Source organism: Calypte anna, chromosome 1 (assembly GCF_003957555.1).
Source record: "Calypte anna isolate BGI_N300 chromosome 1, bCalAnn1_v1.p, whole genome shotgun sequence".
NCBI lineage: Eukaryota > Metazoa > Chordata > Aves > Apodiformes > Trochilidae > Calypte > Calypte anna.
The window spans coordinates 188268014-188291084 of record NC_044244.1 but is presented as its reverse complement, the minus strand read 5'-3'; the positions used below and the strand labels follow the sequence as shown (position 1 = coordinate 188291084).

The 23071-nt window shown below is 41.0% G+C and overlaps 1 protein-coding gene across 2 annotated transcripts in view; it reads left to right on the top strand.

Moving 5' to 3' along the window:
* FAT3 (FAT atypical cadherin 3) overlaps window positions 1-23071 on the top strand; it is a 403937-nt gene that overhangs the window by 73467 nt on the left and 307399 nt on the right. For both annotated transcript variants that reach the window (XM_030449568.1, XM_030449576.1), the window contains exon 2: window positions 16551-19862. In XM_030449568.1, coding sequence (XP_030305428.1) covers window positions 16568-19862 — 3295 coding nt within the window. In that variant the 5' untranslated portion in view covers window positions 16551-16567. The remainder of the gene's footprint in view (window positions 1-16550; window positions 19863-23071) is intronic.

Below are 23071 nucleotides of genomic sequence, written 5' to 3'. Positions count from 1 at the left end.
TCTTATTTTTTGCAGTTTTGTTTTCCCTTTCTTTAATATGTTACTCATAGAGGTGCATCCAGCTTCCTGTATCTGCTTGGCTTTGGCCAGAGGCGAGGCCAGGACTGGAACCAGAGGATTTTCCAGCAGCTTCTCAACTGAGCCATCCCTCTGGCTTCTCTGTTTCCGAAACAAGACATATTTTTAGCTAGCCTGGTACCTCATTAATGGAATTATGAAGGGGTTTTAAAGAAAGCAACCTAAACTGAGATCTAGGAAAGCATCAGATAATGATGGTACTATAGGCCAGATTTGCAGATACAGTGACATAATGCAGAAATTGCCATTCGGGCATGCTGTACAACTGGGATATATTGACAAAAAGAGTGAAAAAAGAGTACTAAGAGAAGGCTATGGCCCTAATTTCTATGGCCTTTTAAGAAAGTGTCTTAAGCATAGGAGGCAGCTTAAAAGGTTAATTGGGCAAGATCAGCTATTGTGTGTGAATGTGAGTTCAGAGCTCCAGAGGAGAAAATATCAGACAAAGCAGTGAGGTGTTTCGTGAGATGAAGCTGTTTGTGGTGCTGCGAAATGAACATCAGCCACATGCCGCTGTAGAAGAGGGAAGCTTTAAGAAAATCAACAATTTTCTGATGATGTTGCTTCAGTGGTGCAAGGCTCCCCCCAGAAAACCAGCATGGTTGGAAAGAGAAGGGCAGAAAAGTTGCCTTTGGATTTGCATGCAGAGGCAATGAGGGCTACAGCAGGAGAGGAGCAGAGTTTGTGGAAACTGAGGAGAATGCACAAAAGAGGAAAAGGTGATGGAGCCTTTTTACCAGATCAGCACACTGCTTGAAAACATTCAAAAAAGCAAGGGAGATGGTTTTACGTCTGCATGTTCTGTTGGGCAGGAGCTGTTGGGCAGGTTGTTGTAGCACTTAGCTATCTGTCTGTGGCCATGCTGGAAATGCTGTATGAAGCTTGGCCTATCTACTTCTATAAAGGGTGTTGCAGCCATGCAAAAGAATGAGCCAAAGGGAATGTAAAGGTCACATAGAAAGATCACATAGGCATCTGATGTAGGAAGCAAGTATGTTGAGGTATGTGCTCCCATAAAGCTGTCACACATACTGGAGGGGTGGATTACCAAAGTTCATCCACAAAGTGATGGGGCATTTGAACCTGGCTGGAAATGCTTTACATTTAGTGGTTGTTGGGTGGAGTAAGCTATCACAGAAATCAGGAAATAAATGAATGCTTGCTGAAATTGAGCCTAAAAACTAGTGATTTGTCATTATGATCTAAGTGCTAACACCGAAAAGCAGGAGTTAATTTTGCATTGGCTTCTTTACTATAGACCTCCTTGTCTTTCTAGGAAGCATCCCTGGGAATGAGCTGTTGATATTGAAGCACAAGTATTAATTTTTGAATTAATTTTAATAATGTAGGTGTAAGTCAGTTTGTGTTAGTGCTTATTGCTAATAAAATGGATTTCAGACCAGCAGGCTCTAGAGGAGAGCAGAGTGTCAATATTTCTTCTATTTCACATTTCAGTTTGCTGAGAAGTTGGAGCAAAGGACAACATGTCTGCTTTATTTGTTGCTGGTTATGCAGTTTAATTAGTGGCCATCATTGCAGGTTTCTCAACAACTCTCATCAAAGTGGACATGGGCTTGGAGAAATCTGTAACTCCACAGAGAAGCTCTATAACTAGATGCTAAGAAGGGGCTGTTCATGCACAGAAGACAAAAGAGTCCTTTATGCAGAAGTAGCTTGTTAGCTTTTTGTTTTTAAGCTGTAGCATGTCTGAGCAATCAGGGTGTCACACATTAGTAAACTGGCCAGTCCCTCTAGAATAGACATTCTTGGTGGTGATTTAGAAGGGGCCTTTATACAGTGGTCTCTAACTTCATTGCTACGCTGTTTCCTTGGATACTGAACATTTTGCATATAATTACGAGAGGGATGTTAACTATGCTGGATGGTTCTGATGGTCTAATAAAGTTTTTCATATTACTTGGTCAGTGGTTACTTTTTCATTTAATTTTCTATATCAGAGAGGGAAAACTAAAGAAAATGTCTTTTGTTAGATAGTTTGCACAACTTCTTTTGAGCCAAGAACAGGTTTTATTTCCTAAAGTGTTGGAATCCTGTGTGCTGTTTGTGGAATTATGTCACTGAATGGGTTGTAAATAGGAATTGAAGTGCTACTATTCATTGCAACATCAAATTTTTGCGCTGTTTGGGAACAATCTTACAATAGTAAAGAAAAAGCTGTTTAAATGCTGGGTAGTAAACAAAATTTGTTATGGGTGTGAAAGCATTTAAATACTTCATGTGTCTATTTAAGACTTGGGTATTTTGATAGTGTTCAGTATGTTTCTTGAAGGTACTTTCTGCTCTTTACACACCATCTTGTTGCCTCAACTCCGGCTGTTGTTTGACAAACAGTTTGAGCTGCCATGGACATGGAAAGGATCCCTCCCGCCTGCCCCAGGCACCCGTTCTCATCTCCCCCTCCCTCCCTTGTGTTCACAGGCATATTTGCAATAGGATAGCTCAATCCCCATCAAGAATAAAATCTACAAAAACATACACTTGAAAGAAAAAAAAAAGAAAAAAGAAAAAGAAAGAAAGGAAAAAAACCAAAAACAACAGGTTGAGCACAGGGCAGCTGCTTTGGTGTTTATGGTGGCTTATCCTGATGTAAAGTGATCACCAAGCTGTGGCATGAAAAAATTGTGCCTGAATACAAGTTGGTTTCATTGTGTAGAATGTCTGCAGCTCTTGTGAAGAAGTTGGTAGGAGCATCAGGCTGAGATGCCCAGGCTCATACAGTGATGTCCTGCTTGTTGGGGCCCATTCCTCATCCCACACATGAGTGGGCAGCTCTGTGTGTGTTACCTCCACAGTGTGCAGCTCCTCTGCTTGTTCAGTTTTTGCAAAGGATGTGTTTATATACACTGCAGGAATGTCTGCCTGGGAGCAGCATTTTTGAATGTAAAAAAAAAAAAAAAATGCTTTTTGTGTTCTCTTTGAGTCCTCATTGAACCTTAGGATATCCCCAGGAGACAAAGCAACAAGGATTTAAACTCTTAAATGACTGTAGCTGTCAGAGGCTTTGTAGTTACATGAGACATGAGAGCAGCTGGGTATGATGAAATGGGCTGTGTGTGTATGTACTTCCACTCACACTAGGAGCATGCTTACTTACCAAAAGCTTATTTTTAAGTTTGAAGTTTTTTTAGAGAACCACTTAATGTTTCTACCAGTACTTTTTATTCAGAGAAACGATGTATTGTATAGTTCATTTAATAAATGAAAATAATTTTTCCAAAAGCCACAGAATACAGAATTTGATACAGTGGGATTTGTACATGCATTCTAGGTATGCATGTGTTACAGCTCTTTTACAATAAGTTAAGTTTATTACAGTCTTCACAGTGGCTTTCGTATGCCAAAATCTATAGAGAGCCTTTTCATATAAAAGTGGTATAGAAATATAGCCACAAACATTTTTTCCTTATCCATTATAGCTTCAGAAGTAAGACATATATTTTTCCTCCGTTTGTATGGATTTGTAATGTTGCTGGGTTCATTTTGGTACGCAGATGCATTGCTATTGCATAACTCTTACTTTTTTTGCCTTATACTTTCATTTTAAAAACACAGAAGAAAGAGAAAATGGAGCTTCAGATTAGGCAGAGTTATCACAGAATCATAGAATGGGTAGAGTTGGAAGGGAACTTAAAGATCATCTAGTTCCAACGCCCCTGCATGGGCAGGGACACCTTCGACTAGATCAGGTTGCTCAAGGCCCCATCCAACCTGTCCTTGAACAATTCCAGGGAGGGGGGAAGCCACAACACTTTTGGGCAACCTGTGCCAGTGTCTCACCACCCTCACAGGAATGAATTAAAGAGTTATTAATGTGTATATATACTAATTATTATAACATTATTAGAGAAAAGAATTATTCCTGATGACTTTGGTCTTTGACCTGATGCTCTCTGATAGGGGGTTTTGGTTTGGACTTTTTGTGTGTGTGTGTGGTTTTTTGTTTTATTTATTTTTTTACTTTTTTGGAGATTTATAGGGGTCAGATTGATATGGCAGCTGGCTTTCATTTGGTGCATAGGGGAGCTTGATGGAAAGGTACTGTATGCAAGCAGCATGTTACTATTTTCAACTGAGGTTTCAAATTCAGCAGCAGTGGACCTCACTAGACATGAGCTAGCAGTTATTATTTAGGCTGGAATCCTTTCAGGTGGGCAGCTTTCCCTGTCTCTTGCCAGAAGAAAAACATGGGGAAAAGAACAAGCATATGGCTGGGAGGCACATGGTGTGAGTTTTCTTTCCAGGGGATGGTGTGGCAGGGAACATCCATGTCTGAGAGCTGTGCATCAGCATGGCACCTTTGACATGGGGCAGGAGCAGCAGTGCAGCTTGGCACATCCACACCTGAGTTTTGACGGCACAGATTGTTACCTGGTGGGATGATAGGAGTTTGCTGGCATCATTTTCTCCTCTTCTATAGCATGAACAGAAGATGTGGAGCCAGTGGCTAGTTATGTTTTCCAGAATTTGGATCAGAAGCTGGAGGAGGTGTGACCTATCCTGTTTGCACTGATGGGGTGGATTTTGTTAGGAAGATTTATCTGCTGGAGCTCTGAGGAGTTGGTGTAGCACCATGACTGCAGAGGCTCCTTGCAAGTCGAGAGAAGTCCAGACCAAGGAGGCTGGCAGCAAACCGGGGTGGGACAATGAAAACATGGCTGGAGGGGCCAGGCCTTACCCTGGATCGTGTGTGTGTAGGTGATTTACCACAGCCACTGTGTGGTGTTCATGCAATGTGTGCTTTCTGTCCAGAAGTTGAGAGTATAGGCTTTGCATTTTTACGCCAGAATGCTGGTGAGCCTTACTTTATAGGGCAGCCTTCCTGCCCCAAGTCTTTCAGGTACAGAAAGCAGAGACAGCTGGCTGCTGGAGTATGTGGTGGGGTCTCCTGTGCAGCCTGGGCTTGAGCTCTTCTGCCTGTTCCCTAAACTATAAGTGGGCTGAGTATGTGCACTTCCCTGGCATTCAAATACACATCAAAATCAGGGAGCTCAAGGCCATGCTATGCTGCCAGGGCAAGTGTAGGCACTTTGCAGTCAAAGCTCTTCTGACAGCCAGTGGATGTGGGTACTTAGGGAAGTCCTGTACCTCTATGGATTTCAGGAGGTAGTGGTCTCCTGTGGAGTTGTATTTGCTTCCTAACGTGGCTGGTGGTGAAGCTTTCCATGCAACTGGGGCTGTTGCACTTGACTGGAAAGCCTTTCATGGAGAAAGGGCAGGCTGTAGCTCTGAAAGGCTGTTTTACCTGGTTTTCCATGCAGAACTCTTCATGTGAGAGAACATGCTTCTCCCAAGGGAAGCATGGAGGTCTGCTAGTGAAGACCTGCTAGTTCTATTTTTTTTTTTTTTTTTTTTTTTTTTTTTTGGTAGATTTTGTATGATTTTGACATATGAAACTGGCTCATAAATGAAACAAACCTTTTGAGGTTCTGCTTCCAATGCCAAATATTTAAAAAGCACATTTCTGAGGTGGTTATTGAAACTCTGTATTAAGAGATGCCTCATTTAATCTAGCATATGCTGATTGCTGTGAAGTTATTATCAACAGATACTTTGCAGTGGTGTCCATCATTCTCCAGGACATAAATAACTGCTGGACTGTAGATGACTGTGCAGCTAACAGACAGCTTATGGATAACCTCTTTTCTGGCATAGAAATAATGGGTTGTTTGTTCCTCCAGTTGAAATCCTGATGTGTTTTGATGTTTCTGATTTACATTTTTAGCACTGCTTCTGATACCATTGGTTGTTCTGGCAATGGTCTTTAAACTTGATGTTTACTTTGGAGCAGTGGTTTCCCAGCAAACAAATATGTGATAAGCAATTAATGGTTTTGCTATAAATAAACAAAAGAGAACAGTTCAGCTTTAAATAGTGATCTCTGCTCTGTGGAGATTTTAATTGGGCTATGCCTGCAAAGTTGGACCTTTCCAAACATTCAGCAGGCACTGAGGGGCTCCCAGCTGCGGCGACTGAACCGGCCGAGTTGGAAAGCTGAAACCATAGTGGTTTGAGTTAATGCCTGGTTAGCTAAAAAGTGGTTATTGTCTCAAATATCCATGCAGGAGACAACCATTGGAGGGGGGCAGAAGCATATGTGGTTTCAGAATGAGTAACTTGTTTGAATGTGGTGAGAGTTTCAGCATGCAAAAGATTTTCAGTGCTATGCCTTTCCCTTGGTGGCTGCTCACTGGGGAGTGGGTGCCTGGTGGAGATGGTACCAGAGGTGGTACCAGTGGTTCTTCTGTGTGGCCAAAGCAGATCTGTCTGTCTGAGTGCCACCAGCACTCCCTTGTATGCATCAAAATTAGCATCTTATAATATTCTACTCAAAATTATTGGATTCACCACCTTGTATGAGTTTAGGTATTTCTAATGCAGGTAGTGGTCCAAGACCAGCTTTAAAGGAAAACTTTTTTCCTTGCAGTGACTGGGCCTTTACACATGGGCTGGAAAGGAAATGTCTGGATTTCTGTTGTAACATTTTTTGGTTTAAGGCTGACTCTGTTCACTTGTCTATTTCCCACAAAATGTCTGCAGTGTGAATTCCACTTATCTGAGAGAAACTGTGATGTATTTGACCTGATGTAGCTGTGCGTTGCTTCTTACATAGGCAGGTTAATCAATTTCCATGGCCTGAGCTGAATGTAATTTTAAAAAGTAATGGCAATAGCCCTTTCTCTAAATGCTGCCTATTTGAACAAACGACAAACTTCTGGTTTTTTTACCTAGAAAGATTTAGAAAGCATCCACTGTATTTATCAGTGATTGCTTTTCTTGGTTTTTTTTTGTGAACCCTTGTGGGCTTAAGGTTTTTCCAAATTTGCAGAGGCTACTTCATCAGAAGGCCAGCGGGGAGGCCATTATTTCTGGGAGTTGTCTTTCAGAAAGGTGTTTGATCTGCAGTCAGACCCATATAGACATCTCTTATCTACTGGGTTGTAGACATCTCCCGTGGGTTACTTCAGAAACAGAAGCAGCTCTGCATTATGCTGGTGGCACAGCAGCAGATGCCAGCACTCTGGATTCAGCAGATGCCAGCACTCTGTGGATTCCTGTTCATTGCTGAATCTAGGTTTTGTTCTCGAGTCTCAGCTTGTTGGACATCTCAATCAAAATATTTGCTCCTTGCACTTTAGGCATGACTTCTCTCTTTCTGGATGTTGTCACAGGTCACTTGAAGAGAAATGGCATTGTAAAACTAATACTCCAGTTCCTAGCCTCGAGAAAGAAATAAGATTTAAGTATTTATCATAAGATTTAAGTATTTATCAAGTGGTTGTTCTATTACTTATTGGTGGGCATGTTTTTGGTTTTTGGTTTTTTTCTTTAATGACACCTGGATGTATCCATATGTCTTCTGAGAGTTCTTCGCAGATCGTTCAGGCAATGTCATTTTCCCAAATAATTTTGAATGTTGCTCCTGCATGGATGGAATACCATCAAGTTATGGTAGAAACTGGAGGATCAGCAACCCCAACTGAACTTTTGGACAACAAGCCTGGTGTGCCATGGGCAGGAACATACCTGTGCCTCTGTGTATGGTAAATGGCACTGTGCTGGTTAGGGGGACTTCTCCCTCAGTTCTGCACACCAGCCTTTCTGGCTTGCTTTTCCCCTCCTGGGACGCTTGGCAGATCCCATGGGCTGTCTCCACTCATCCCTCTCCTGACTGTACCTTTTCATTCCTACTGACCCTGTCCATACCTGCCTTTTCTGCACTAACTAGGAAGCAATCCGATTGATACCACCTCTCTGTCAGCAGATCATTTTGGGACAGATCTGGAGTTAGGCTTATCTCAAGGTAGGGCATGGAGTAAAATGCTTTATCGCACAATTACTTCCTAAAATTCTTGCTGGAATGTCATTGTTTTATCTTGGCATCTCATAATCATAGAATCATGGAATGGTTTGGGTTGGAAAGAACCTTTAAAGGTCATCTGGTCCAAGCTGCTGTTCTGTTCCCCTGGTCTCCATTTTACATGGAACTGTCAACTGGGAAGAAGCTTTTTCGTATTAATCTCTTTTTCAACCACCCTCCTTTTTGCCCCTATATAAAGGTCTGGACCATTTGAGATTCCTTGCCTCCACACACAGAGTGCTGGGGGAAGATATATAGTATTTTTTTCCTCTGAGAGTAACAGCTTACCACAGTCCTTATACCTACATACCTATTATGGCTCTGGAAACAGTAGTTGTAAATCTCATACACTTCTTTCTTACAATAAACTATATTAAAATAGTTTATACGAACCTGTGCAAGCTGTCAGAAGGAGTATGTGCAGTACCCCAAACACAGAGCAGACTGGCAGCAGTGCCTAAGAGTAGTAGGAGTGGGTTTGCAGGAAAACTCCCATGGAAAAGAGTGCAGAGTGGGAAATGAGCCTTATGTGGGTAACGTGGAAGATATTTTTTCAGCTGCAGGGACAACACATGTGCTTTGGTGCTGCTCTTTGCCTCTCATAGTGCTTAATCAATTGGTGTGTTTCACTGGGCATTGTAAAAAGTAGAAATGGAATAGCTCTAGGCAATTCCTACAAAAGCCTTTCTGGTCTCAGTTGTATTTATTACTTGCAATCAGGTTTGCAAAGAGCCCAGTGGAATCACTGTTCAGTGCTGCAGCTCGAAGTTGCTGCATGGCGAGGTGTGACCCTGCCTGCCCATCCTTAGCAGCCCTCCTGAGTCTGGGTGCTGAGGTCTTGCCCCTAAGGCTCAGAGGTGCATCTCAGTAAAGAACTGGCTTCTTAAGGGGATCCAAATTAGTGTGTGGTGAAAGTAGAGCTGGGGAAAGATCAGCAGTGACAGGAGTGGGACTTACCACTGCTGGAATTTTCACATTGACATTATATCTAGAAAGAGCTTTCAAGTCAGGGCTCCTTGGGTGGGGGTCAAAGTAGATCTATGAGATAAACTTGATGGGGAAAAAGCTCAATAAGCAAGAAACAGTATCTTTGATTGTATTTCATATGGAAGCACGTAGTCTGCAGGAAAATAAGTGGCTCATTTCAAAAGTGCCTCAAAGCTTCCCCTTTTTACAGTGATTAAGAAGCAGGAGCCTGGGGAATTTTGGGACACAAAGCATGAAAAACTGGATATCAGCCTTTGTTTCCCTGGGGGCAGACCACCAAGGGACAGGCTCAAATCCCTCGTAAGGTGGCTCCCAGGAATTCCCTTTCAACAGATCTTGCATGGCGGCAAATTATTCCACCCCTCCCCCCCTCCTTCCATTTCCCTAAGCCACGTTTCATCCTTGAGGGGGAAGGGAGAGTCCGACAGACCCTTTGCACCCCCTCTGCTCACCAGGAAGACAAATGACGCCTGGCTTCTGCTCACAAGTGGGAAGCATTTGCTGTTGAACTGATACTTGGCAAAAATCGGTGTTGTATGGAAAAAATCCCCAGCACCTGCTAGGAAAACAAAGTTATTCATAACATACGGGCTGGGTGGCTAAATCTTCACTTCCTAGGGATGGCCTGGAATTACACTTGCTGCATGCTGGGCGGCCTTTCTCCCCTGTGAAATTATATGCAGGCAGTAGGAGGATTTGCAGCTCTAAGGACAGTTAGAATTTATAGTGCTGTCTCTTGCAAGGGCTTACTCTGCAGAAATGGTCGTTTTGTTTTCATCTTCTCTTTTTTGGGCTAAACATATCATGATACAATCATATATATGGATAATCATATCTTTGCTCTCATAGGGGAGCAAATAGCCCCATGAATACATCTGCTGTTGTAAATCTATCGGTGTCAGTTTTTTTCCCTCCTGTTCAGAGTTGAATGCACATTTTTAATTAATTTCTGTATGGCACACATTCTAAGTTTTCATTCTGTATTCTGATTTCCTGTTAGCCTGTCCTGGCTGGGTAAATTATTGTGGAGTGCAGCTCAAGGTAACTGTCTGGCTAGGGTAAGTGCCATTTAAATGTGCTTTTTTTCCCTATTCTCATTCGACAGCATGCTAGTGATGCTGCCAGTGTAATGAGGGGAGACTATGAAACTCCTGTCTATCTCTAGTCTGTATCGGAGGTTTGCTGGTAAAATGATTCCTTTGTCTTTAAACTCCCAGACTGGTATCTTCCATGTGCCATAAACAGAATTTCCATGAGTTTGGAAGAGTTTTCCATGGTTTTGTGCTATGAAGAAGGCTCCTTCCAGGAGAGGGCACTGATGTACATGGACTCCCACCCCCTTGTTGCAGTATCGACAACATAGTGTGATAGACATCTTTTCTTATCACTGATGCAGGTTCATGTAAGCCTTTACTCCAGACCAGTCAAGAAGCTTTGTAATGTGAGTTGTACCCTTTTTGCCAGTCTTCATGGCCTGGTCATGCAGAAGTTTCTGTGAAGGCAGATCGGTGTTGGTGGTAGAAAAGAGTACTAAGAGGCTCTGTTGAGGTGCATGGATTTCCCTGTCTGACAGACTGGTAGGTAGGTTTGGTGTTTGGATGATTAGACCATAAGAATAGATGAGCTACTGCTGATGTTGATGTTGTTTCAGTTAAAGGAAGGAGTTACTTGGACTGAGGTGATTTCCGACAAAATCAAGAGGTTCTGTTCCCCTTGTGGGTGCATTGCTTCACTACACACTATTTAGTGAATTTAATGCTCTTCTACCTTCTAAAAAGGACCTTTATATTTTTAAATGCACCTTTTTGCTGTAAAGCTTCTTATTTTCTAGATTTTCAATATGAGAAGAATAATGTTTCAAATTTATAGCATTTTTCCATTTAGTCAGTGTAGTCACAACTCCTGTCCTGTTCAAAAAAGCACCTTGCCTTTTCCATCTTCTTCATAAGAAATACCAATCAAGGTAAAAACCTTTAAGCCAATGTTTCTTATCCCTTTTTCCCCATACACACAGGTGCATAAATACCTAGACTCTCAGAAAACTGTCATCTGAAATTTGGGAACTTTTTTTTTACTCCAAGACCAGAGAACCCTATAGGTATGAGATTCACCTGATTGTTGATGAAGATCGAAGCTGAAACACAGATTGATTTCTTCTCTCTCAAAGGACTTGTGGAAAACCTTAAATGGTTGAATTGTATTAATTAGTCACACTGTATTAGCTAGTCCCATTGACTAAGTTAGTTTAAGGGAAAAATCCTTATTTCACAAGGTGTAATTGGGCTTGGAGGATAAGTAGGGAGGGAGGAAAATACTTTTTTTTTCCCTTTTGTCACCTGCTAAAATCTTATTCATTCTGCCTGCTATAATTCTTATATTCTCTAAAAGCTCTTTTTGCACTTGTTTAATATTTTCAATGCTTACCCAAGAGGTATATGCATTGTTCTCTCTTTGAAGTATTTTATGGTATAGAGGCCTTCAGGATTAGAAGAATTAGCTTTGGGAGAGAGAATCAACCAAAGGATCATGCAGCACTTGTTTCCTATCTGCAAATTGAATCAGAGCCATGATTCTGGTGTTCAGGAATCCGTTCAGTTCCTGGGACTTGAATCTTCCTTTTTGGTCTAGTGGGGTGTTATGTTTGGATGCAGTGCAGTGTGGAGATTGCCAGAGCCAAGATGACAAAAAGGAATGACTCTTGTAACTCTCTCAGTTCCTATAAGGAGCATCAGCCACCTACAGGTCCCCACAGTTATTCTGCAAGGTTTGGGTCACATAGTTAATCTTAGTTCAAGGAGTAAAGGAAAGTGGCTGAACGAAGAACGTGGAATTACAGAGTTTGCATTTGACAGACTGTTAAAAAACAAGACACACAGTTCTATTTCTTCACTCATTCCTTCCCACTTCAAGGTCAAAGTATTTAATGTGAGCTAGAGTGGAAAGATTCTGGACTCCTACTTTGTGTTATCTTGTTCACCTCCTTGGGTAGTTAGAAGCAGGTTTTGTCTTTCAGTCTCTGCTCTTGTTAGAGCTATTTCTTTTCTTTGGACTGACCGTGTTGAGCAGTACCAGGGGATTTTTTATTTTTTTTTTTTAAAGTAGCTCCTGGCCAAACATTTCAAAATCAAACACAAGTAATCACAACATTTCTCTTCACATGAAACCATAACATTTTTTGACAAGAAGTGCCTTTAAAGAAATGTCTCTTAATTTATGGTGGGTTGCTTTGTACTTTGTTTCTGTACCCTATCGCATTACATTTCCTGTGCATTGAGTATGTATGTATTATGAGCTCTTAAAACAAATATCACAGAAGAAAGGAATTCAGTAAATGAATAAAACATTCTTGGGTAGCCCAAGTGGCAGTTTAATAGCTCATCCATTGGGACTTTCAAATAATATAATGATGATGGCCCCATAAATATATGGATAGATGAATAACTTCAATGAGGAGCTTGTTACAACTCTGCATACCCCATCTGAAATGAAATCAAACTCTGAAAGTGCTGCCTGATGTGAAGGTCCGATTTTTCTAGTTCCAAGCCTGAAATTATAACACAGACTGTGTATTTGTGTATACATATGCATACAGAACTAAAACACATTCACTGATGCACACACTCATGTTGTTTCTAGGTGAAATTTAGTGTGTCGGTACTGTTCCTGCTTGCACTGAACCACAGAAACTTAGTAAAGCATTGACATGACTGGATTTATAGCAGTGTATTTGAGATTAGGTCTTAGCCCTGGCTTTTTCAGAAAATAAGTAGATAAATGGAGTGGGAGCATAATGTTGTCATGTTACATTGCCTGGGATATACAAAACATTTTCTTTAGGATCACCTAATCCCATAGCTTTGTAAATAACTATTTTGATGCCTGTCTGCCACAACAGAGCTTGTAGCCTTGGCTATTGCGTACTTGAAGGTAAAACTTTAAATCATTTTTCTTGTAGCAATGAAATTCTCAGGAAAACTGATTTCTGATTACAGTGGGCCTGGAAACTTGATGGCCATGGAGGACTGAGAGAAACTAACTTAGGTTGAACTATGGTGTGGATAGAGAAACTAGACTTCCAAATGAGATGTAAATAAGATAATATGATTAATTTCATTACTCCAAAGAGACCTATTTCATGAAGCTGCGGAACTGCAGTGAAATAAAGTCTGGGTGCTCATATGAAACATAACATCAATCTCCATCATAAGCCAGAAAAAATCAACTGGCTGGTAGAGCAGCATAGATGAAGGATGCTCAAGTGTACCTGGAGAAAGTCAGCACAATGATTTTTCTGTTGAGTATTTCCATAATGCCACATCACAAAAGAGGCAGAACACTTTATTTTGTTATGAGTTGGGTCTCTCTCATTAGAATTTCTCATTACCCTTGGCTAGTTTTCCCTCAGCAGCATCCTGCATATTGATTATATTTTCTACTTGAGAGCATCATCTCCCACAGTAGGCTAAAGGAGCAGCTTTTAGTGGCAGTACCCAAAGAGATTCATATAAAGCCCCATGAAAATAAGGGACTTTGATATTTTCACACTGGTGGATTAAGTCAATGAGTGTTTGCTGTTACGAAAAATAAAGTGCCACTGCTCTGATCTTTTAGATGAGTGAAATAGCAACAATAATAATTTTTTTTCCCCTAGATGAAGTAGAAACATTCCATCCTGGGTCTCCTGGGGATCGGCCTGAACATGAAGAAAGCATGAATAGACCCAATCCCTCACTTGCCCAAGCATATTGGAGAACTGTTCATTGTTTGATGCATAAGCTATATGAGATGAGATGTTAATCACAGGTCTCACATGATCCATGAACAAAAATTGAGTGGACACATTCAGAAGAGTATCTGTCACATGCAGTGTTGTGGGGATTTGCCTGTCAGTGGGGTGTTGCAGGTCCAGGAGGTGATATGTTCTTATACATTCTTATATTTTTATTTTCTTTTTAAAGAGGGGGGGGGTTTGTTTGGGTTTTTATGGGTTTTGGGGTTTTTTTTTGTGGGTTTTTTGTTTGGTTTTGGTTTTGTTTGGGTTTTTTTTGTAATCTAGAAAAGTAAGAAGGAAACAGCTGGGGGAGAACTGCATGGGAAAATATAAGTGTATTGAAAAATGAGTGCTCTGACAAACGCTTGAGAGAATTGATCAAATTGACTGATGGTTAAGCCATGGGATATGGACTGTGGGATCAGGAAGTTAAGTGTCTTGTGTGGCCATTATAACATCAGTGCGATAAATTGATTGTCATTAGTACTTAAAACTGCAGTAGTCATTCAGCTATATTGGAAGTGATCACTAACTTGAATTCATATTCCAAAACTTGTATGCAATTTATAAATCTCCTAGGGGATGTTGAAATCATGTTGGAAATTTAAATTAACAACTTTTCCTCTCCTTTTTCTCTCTGTATTCTAGCTTGGAGAAGACTGTTTTCAAGTAGCTTTTAAATAACAATGAAAGCAATGTGTGTGTGCAGTGGATCTTTCACTAGTTGCCTTTTAAAATTATTTTTTATGATTTTTCACAAGTAGGAGCTATGTACTCTGTAACAAAGGGGCTTATTCACACTGTCTCACTGTAAGCACCTATCAAGTTTCCTTAGGCTCTTTTCCTCTCTGTGCAGAAGGAAGCAATAGCAGGATCTGGCTCGTAGCTACCTCAGCACCCTCCTGCCACCTCCAGCCCGTGTCTCTGCTTACCCTGTCTCCAATTAACATCCACATTTAGATCCTTGAATTGGGGCACTGGAGTTATTCCACAACATGACTGTATGGAGGAAATCTAGATGTTCCTCAAATGGCTTCTTATTAAATGCATTTCAATATCTACCTTTATAATGAGCATTTTGAAATCAGTGGAAAGGCTCTCACTGCTTTGAGGTGGCTGGACTGAGACAGATTGTATTGAGAAAAACTGCTGGTGGAACCATGTTCCTTCTTTGTAGACAAATTCTGCTTGGCGTTGCCAGAGTGAAATGTGATTAAAACTGGAGTTCAGTCCCTTTGAGCAAGGACAGGTTTACATTCTTCCTGGTGGGAGTTACCCGCTGGCAACAGGACAGGCAGTGGATTGGAGAGGGGTTTTCACCTTTCATAGGTTGGGAGGGCAGCCATACTCAGCAGATGGAGCATTTATTGGACATACAGGAAAAAATGTGGCCTCATTTAGAGCATGTTACTCACTGTATTTAGTGAAAAGTGATCCTAATTACAGATACATTGTGGTAAATATGAAAAAGTGAAGTCCTGTGGGCCATCTCAGCTGTGCCTTTTCCTAACTTGAGTCTTTACCTGGGAGCTTTATTGAGGCAGGTTATTTCCTTTGTTGCATTTTGTCTGTTCTCAGTCTCTGGTTATGTGTATGTCTGAGTATGTTTATACAATTGCATTTAATTAGCTAGAATAAATTTTGATTTTTCTGAAGGTATCTCTAGTTAAAGTAATGGTTAGATAGTGATTTTTATGTACCATTTGTTCGCCCAGATTTCATCACCATGGGATCTTTCCTAGCTGTCCATAAAAAAACAACTGGTAGCATCTGACTGTCACAGTGCTACATACATAAAGAAAAATCCTATCTCCTGTCCAAACACTGGGACTAAAAATGAGTTTTTTAATATGCTTTAAAAAGCAACAAGTTTAAGCTTAGTTGAAGCTACTGGTTAATAAAAAAATACCAATTTCTGTATGTGGTTCATCCTCTTATATTAAAAGTACCCAAAGGTCTGTGTCTTATTTTCAATTTTTTCACTGTGATTATTGTTCTGGACCGTGTGCACATGTGTATAAATATGGTAGGGTCTCATAGGGGTTTTTTTATATTTAAAAATGTGTATATGCATATAGATACATATTTATGTATATAGAATCATCACAGTCGGAAAGGACATGCAAGATCATTGAGTCCTACACCACCTTAACCACTAAATCATCTCCCAAAGTGCCATATGCACCCATTTTTTTAATACCGCCAGGGATGATGACTCTACCCACCTCCCTGGGCATCTGTTTCAAATGCTTCACTACTCTTTCAATGAAGAAATTTTTTCTAATATCTAATCTGAACCTTCCTTGGAGCAACTTGACTGCATTTCCTCTTGTCTTGTCTTTGGTTACAAGGGAGAAGAGGCCAATACCTGCCCCACTACAGGCTCCTTTCAGGTAGATGTAGAGAGCAATGAGGTCTCCCCTCAACCTCCTCCTCTCCAAGATGAACAGCCCCAGTTCATTCATCCTCTCTTCATAAGACCTGTTCTCCAGACCCTCACTCAGCCTAGTTGCCCTTCTGTGCACCCTCTACAGCACCTCAGTGTCCTTCCTATACTGTGGTGCCCAAAACTGCACACAGTACTCAAGGTGCATGCAGGTATGTGTGCATGCAGGGATGTTACACACACACACATAAAAATTCAATCAAAAAGGGCTGTGCTTGTGTGTGTGTATTGTGCTCTCACTTTCTGTTTTGTTATATATATATAGTGACTAGTTGTTACTTATATTTGTTTTTTAATTAGAAATGTAGTAAGTAATTTTGACATATCACTTCAGAGTACAGTTTTTTGTCTCTTGACCAACTCTTTTTCATTCTCTCTCTCTGTCACAGGGTGAAAGGATGATGTGATGGAAGTGAATATGGGCCGCTGGTCAGGCTCGTGGCCACCTCCGTCATGCTTTGCCCTCCTGATTGTCAAGCTCCTGGCCTCTGTTTGCCAGGTGGTTCAGGGGACTATCCCACTTGGCTTTCACTTTACACATTCCACTTACAATGCCACGGTGTATGAGAATTCTGCAGCCAGGACCTATGTCAACAGTCAAACGAGGATGGGCATTACCTTGGCTGACCTTTCATGGGATATCAAGTACAAGATAGTGTCTGGTGATGATGAGGGCTTTTTTAAAGCAGAGGAAGTCATCATTGCTGACTTTTGCTTCCTAAGAATAAGGACTAAAGGTGGGAATTCTGCTATATTGAACAGAGAAATCCAGGACAATTATTTATTGATGGTGAAAGGGTCTGTCAGAGGAGAGGACTTGGAAGCATGGACAAAAGTGAACATCCAGGTTTTGGATATGAATGACTTAAGACCTTTGTTTTCACCCACCACATACTCTGTCACAATAGCAGAAAGCACTCCTCTAAGGACTAGCATTGCACAGGTGACCGCAACAGATGCGGACATTGGGTCCAATGGTGAGTTTTATTATTACTTCAAAAACAAAGTTGATCTCTTCTCAGTTCATCCTACAAGTGGTGTCATCTCCTTAAGTGGTCGGTTAAACTATGATGAGAAAAACAGGTATGATCTTGAGATTTTGGCTGTAGACCGTGGGATGAAGCTTTATGGAAACAATGGCATAAGCAGCACTGCCAAGCTTTATGTTCACATTGAACGTATAAATGAACATGCCCCAACAATAACTGTAGTAACCCATGTTCCCTTCCCATCAGACAAGGAGCCTACCTATGCAGTTGTTAACATTGATGACCTAGATGAAGGAGCCAATGGAGAAATAGAATCTGTTTCTATTGTAGCTGGAGATCCATTAGAACAGTTCTTTCTGACTAAAGAAGGTAAATGGATGAACGAGTATAAAATCAAAGAAAGAAAGCCTATTGATTGGGACAGCTTCCCATATGGTTATAACCTGACTCTGCAAGCAAAGGACAAAGGATCTCCTCAAAAATTTTCTGCAGTCAAACTGGTCCACATTGCTAGTCCCAAGAAGGAAAGTATCCCCATGAAGTTTGAAAATGAAGCATATGATGTTTTGATCAGTGAATTTTCACCTCCTGGTGTGGTGGTTGCTGTAGTTAAGCTGATGCCTGAGCCACAGGGTGTGGAGTATAGAATATCTCCAAGTGAGGAAGCTGAGTATTTTAAGATCAATCCCAACACAGGCCTTATTATTACCGCTCGTCCTTTGAAAATCATTGAGAAGGACCTCTACAAATTAGAAGTATATACAAACAAAGGTGATGATTTAAAAGCACAAGTTACTGTCAGATTAGAAGATGCCAATGATCACACTCCAGAATTCCAACAGCCCTCCTACAGCTCATTCATCAATGAAAGTGTCCCCGTGGGGTCCAGTGTTTTGGCAGTTTCAGCAGTTGATGAAGACAGGGGAGAAAATGGATACATTACATACAGCATTGCCAGTCTGAACTCACTACCTTTTACAATAAACCAGTTTACTGGTATAATCAGCACATCTGAAGAACTGGATTTTGAGTCCTCACCAGAAAGTTACAGGTTCATTGTGAGAGCTTCTGACTGGGGTTCTCCCTACCGCCATGAAAGTGAGGTGAATGTCACCATATACATAGGCAATGTCAATGATAACAAACCTCTCTTTGAAAAAGTGGCGTGTCAGGGAGTGATTTCTTCTGATTTTCCTGTTGGTGGTCACATCACTGCTGTTTCTGCAATAGACATAGATGAGTTAGAGCTTGTGAAGTATAAAATAATCTCTGGAAATGAACTTGGCATTTTTTATTTAAATCCTGACTCTGGTGTCCTGCAACTTAAAAAATCTCTAATTAATTCTGGCATAAAGAACAGCAATTTTGGCCTTAAGATAACAGCAACTGATGGAGAAAACTTTGCTGATGCTATGTTTGTTAACATTTCAGTAGTTCATGGGAAAGTATCTTCAAAGACCTTTAGCTGTAGAGAAACTAGAGTTGCTCAGAAGCTAGCAGAAAAGTTACTCAAAAAAGCAAAAGCAAATGTGAAGCTGAATTTGGAAGATGGTTTTCTTGACTTTTATTCAGTGAATAGACAGGCACCACATTTTGACAAATCCTTCCCTACTGATGTGAAGGTTTCAGAGGATCTGCCAGTTGGTGCCAGCATCCTGAGGATAGAAGCCTATGATGGAGATTCAGGCTTTAATGGAAGAGTACTTTATACAATTTCTGACGGTAATGTAGACAGTTGTTTCAACATTGACATGGATACAGGGGTACTTAATGTTCTTATGCCCTTAGACCGTGAAAAAACAGAGCTTTATCTCCTTAATATTACAGTTTATGATCTAGGTAATCCACAGAAATCTGCGTGGAGACTGTTGACTGTCACTGTGGAGGATGCAAATGATAACAAGCCTGTTTTTTTACAGGATAGTTACTCAGTTAATATTTTAGAAAGTACAAGTCTTGGTACAGAAATTATCCAGGTAGAAGCCAGAGATAAAGACTTGGGATCTAATGGTGAAGTGACTTACTCAGTACTGACAGACACCCAGCAATTTGCTGTCAACAGTTCCACAGGAATGGTGTATGTGGCTGATCAATTAGACCGGGAATCAAAAGCAAACTACACACTGAAGATTGAGGCTAGGGACAAAGCAGAGAGTGGCCACCAGCAGTTTTCTGTTGTGCCTCTGAGGGTTTTTTTGGATGATGTCAATGATTGCTCTCCAGCCTTTATACCATCCAGCTACAGTGTGAAAGTCCTCGAGGACCTTCCAGTTGGCACTGTCATCGCTTGGTTGGAAACCCATGACCCAGATCTGGGCTTGGGAGGCCAAGTGCGTTACTCGCTGGTGAACGATTACAACGGGCGCTTTGAGATCGACAAAGCGAGCGGCGCCATCCGCTTGAACAAGGAACTGGATTATGAGAAGCAGCAGTTCTACAACCTCACTGTGCGTGCAAAGGACAAAGGGCGCCCGGTTTCTCTCTCTTCTGTTTCTTTTGTGGAAGTTGAAGTGGTGGATGTTAATGAAAATCTCTATACCCCTTATTTTCCTGACTTTGCTGTCATTGGATCTGTGAAGGAAAACTCCCGCGTTGGTACAAGTGTTCTGCAAGTTGTTGCTCGAGATGAGGACTCTGGAAGGGATGGAGAGATCCAGTATTCCATCAGGGACGGCAGCGGCCTGGGGAGATTCAGCATAGATGAAGAAACTGGTGAGTTTTGGTCCTAACTTCCCATTGTAGGGTTTTCGCAAAAGTGAGATTTAGGAATAATTATTTTCTACCTTAACAAGAAATTCAGTTCTTAGTAGTAGGCAAGATAAAATTATAAATAAGATTTTTTCAGGTACAGCACTGACATGGTTACATTCATCACTCTGTGCATGTGGAATAACACACGTTCTTTTTCAGCAGCTATGTGATAGCTCCATTTAGAAAGCAGTGATGGTTATGGAATGACTTGCTTACAGCCACTGTATTGTCTGTTGATCACTGTAGATTACTCAGGTCATCTTCCCAGAGTAACAACACTCGTGACCTTGAACACAGTGGTGAACTCAATGAAAGGAAATAAGGAGCATGAAACAAGAATTTATTTCATCCTAAAACCTATTTGTGGTCTTGTTCTGATTGTTGGAGTAATTTTTCTTGGGACTTAGTAGTGTGGGATGATAGGCCATTCTGTATAATCTGCTTTCTTGTGGCACGGTTGGCAGGTATGTGTGAAGGTGGACATACAGGGAAAGATGCTTAACTGCAAACCAACTGTGCTCACTTTCCTTTGGTGGTGGTAATATTATGAATATTGATGTTAAATGTTAAGTTTTTTAAGATGTTGACCTTCACTACCATTGCACCCTATTGGAAAATGTGGAGAATACTAAGTATAAAAGGCTATCTGGTAAAACATTTAACAAACTGGCTTTTCAAACATCTGATAGCTGTTGCGGGTAATGGTGCAGCTGTGGTACAGAAGTAGTGAGGAAATTAGGAAATATTAGTCAACAGTTTCAGAAATTATATTGAATATATTAGGTCTGTGGGTTTACTGTGGTTTAAGCAGACTTTGTATGTCTTTTTCTAAAGCTTTTAATTGAGAATGTGGTATTAAAACATAAGATTTAAATGTATGTTTTGGCAAATTCAAACTGTGTAATCAAATGTCAGCTTTCTAAGCTGAGCATTATGAATAACAGATGACATTGCAAATGCTGTGGATCATGTCTGAACATAAGCAGTGAAAAATATTTTTATTCCATTTGTGCTATAGTCTCTCTGCTGCAGCTGTGCACAGATGATACAGTCAAAACCTTGTGTCCAGAAGCATCAGACTTGAGTGTTGGAAGTCAAGGTGGCACCTGTTCTGATTTCCAGATGCATGAAGAACTTACATATCCTACAGTGCTGATAGCATTTTAAGGTGTTTGGGCAACATTATTTAGGCTATGGAACATGAATTTCAGTTCCATTTGAAAAATGTTGACTTACCTGCTTATTGAGTTCCATCAGCTTCAGATAAACAGGTTCTTCATAATGCAGTGGGAGATTGGTCCCAGTGCTGCAGTGTTGGTCTGCAAATCTCAGGATTCTACCTTTATTGATCTGAAAGGTATTGGTAGGGAGAGTAAGTTAGTGCCTGTCAGTCAGTAATAAATTACCCATGTTTTTTACTCTGTGCCTAGACTATTATAGGTCATAGCCTATAATAAGTTAGGGCCCCTGTTCAGTAGATCATAAATCATGTTTTTACATGATTGAGAATTGTACTCAACATTCCACAGTAAACGTACTTAGTTTCCTTCTAGAAACGAAATCTAGTTTGGTGAGGTGTGTGGGGAGGGGATCTCACAACCCCCCTGAATAGTAGAAAGTTGAAAACATCTCTCTGTCTTTCACTCTTTCATGAGTATTTTCATCAAAATGAAGTTACCTGTGTTGTTTCACTAAGCTGTTCCAGAAGACACTTGATAACACAGCACATGAAAGAATTTTGGATTATTCTTCTGTTTTCACCAGGTGTTCAGTACAACTTAAGCTTTTTGGAAGCCAACTCAGAGAACGCTCAGGTGCATAGCTGCAAGCAGGGTGATGTGGAGAACAGGGCTTGGAGGTTCAAAAGTTACTCTTTGAGTCATGGTTTTGTCACCCGAGAGCAGAATTCAACCTGCTGTGTCAAATAGGGCACAACATTAATATTCTGCTATTGAACTGGTGGTAACTTAAATGCCACTGAATGATGAATCAGCTTTCTAGCTGTAGAAAAGTGCTCAAGTCACATATTGAATTAATTTACAGTGAGATAGCTGTTTATTTACTTCCAGTGGAGTTAATTTGTCACTTTTAAACTGACCAACTCTATTGGCTTATGCACCGTCTCTCCTGAAATTTGTGAAGGTAAGCAGGAGTGCAAAGTACAACAAATCAATATTTTTGGCTGCTGCCTTAATGAAAAGGAGACTGCAGTATCCATTATAATCATTAGGATATAAAGTGGGCCAAATTCATCCATATATGTGAGCAGGCTGGACTCCAAGCAGGTCTGTGCTGTTAGCAAAATTCTGCTTGAGTGCATTATCTTTATTCTTCTCCTTTATTCCTTCTTAATGGTATCACCCCATGGGCTGAATGCAATCTGCCTGTGCTCCTGAGGCACAGCAATACTGAGGAGGGGAAATGGTCCAGAGGTAACTGAGAAGCAGCTGCTCTGCCTGGTGGATCCACACCACACCATGCTGCCTGTCACACGCTTGTTGGCATGATAGTTTTATTCTTGTTTTATTGTAGATGTATACTGCTGTATAGAGGTGCATCCTTGAGAATAGCACACAGGGGTATTGGTTGACACCCAACTGAACCTGAATATGAACCAGCAGTGTGTCCAGGTGGCCAAGAAGGCCAACAGCATCCTGGCCTGCATCAGAAATAGTGTGGCCAGCAGGAGAAGGGAAGTGATCATGTCTCTGTACTCAGTACTGGTGAAGCCACGTCTCAAATCCTGCATTTAGTTTTGGGCTCCTTGGTACAAAAAGGACACTGAGGTGCTGGAGCATGTCCAAAAGAGAAAAAAACTGGATGGAGGGTCTAAAGCACAAGTCTTCTGAGGTACATCTGAGAGATCTGGGGCTGTTCAGTTTGGAGAAGAGGAGGCTCAAGAGAGTCCTTATTGCTGTCTGCAACTAGCTGAAGGGAGGTTGTAGTGAGGTAAGGACTGGTCTCTTCTCCCAAATTGTGAGAGGTACAATGACAGGAAATGGCCTCAAGCTGCACCAGTGGAGGTTTAGATCTTGTGACTGGTGGTAAAAAAGTCACAAGCTGGCCACTCAAGATCCCTGTGCTGAGGGCCATTTATGGATTCTCCTTCTCCTTCTGTCTTCTGTTAAAAAAGCCACTTTTTTGTATCCTTCTCATATTCTCTTAGACTC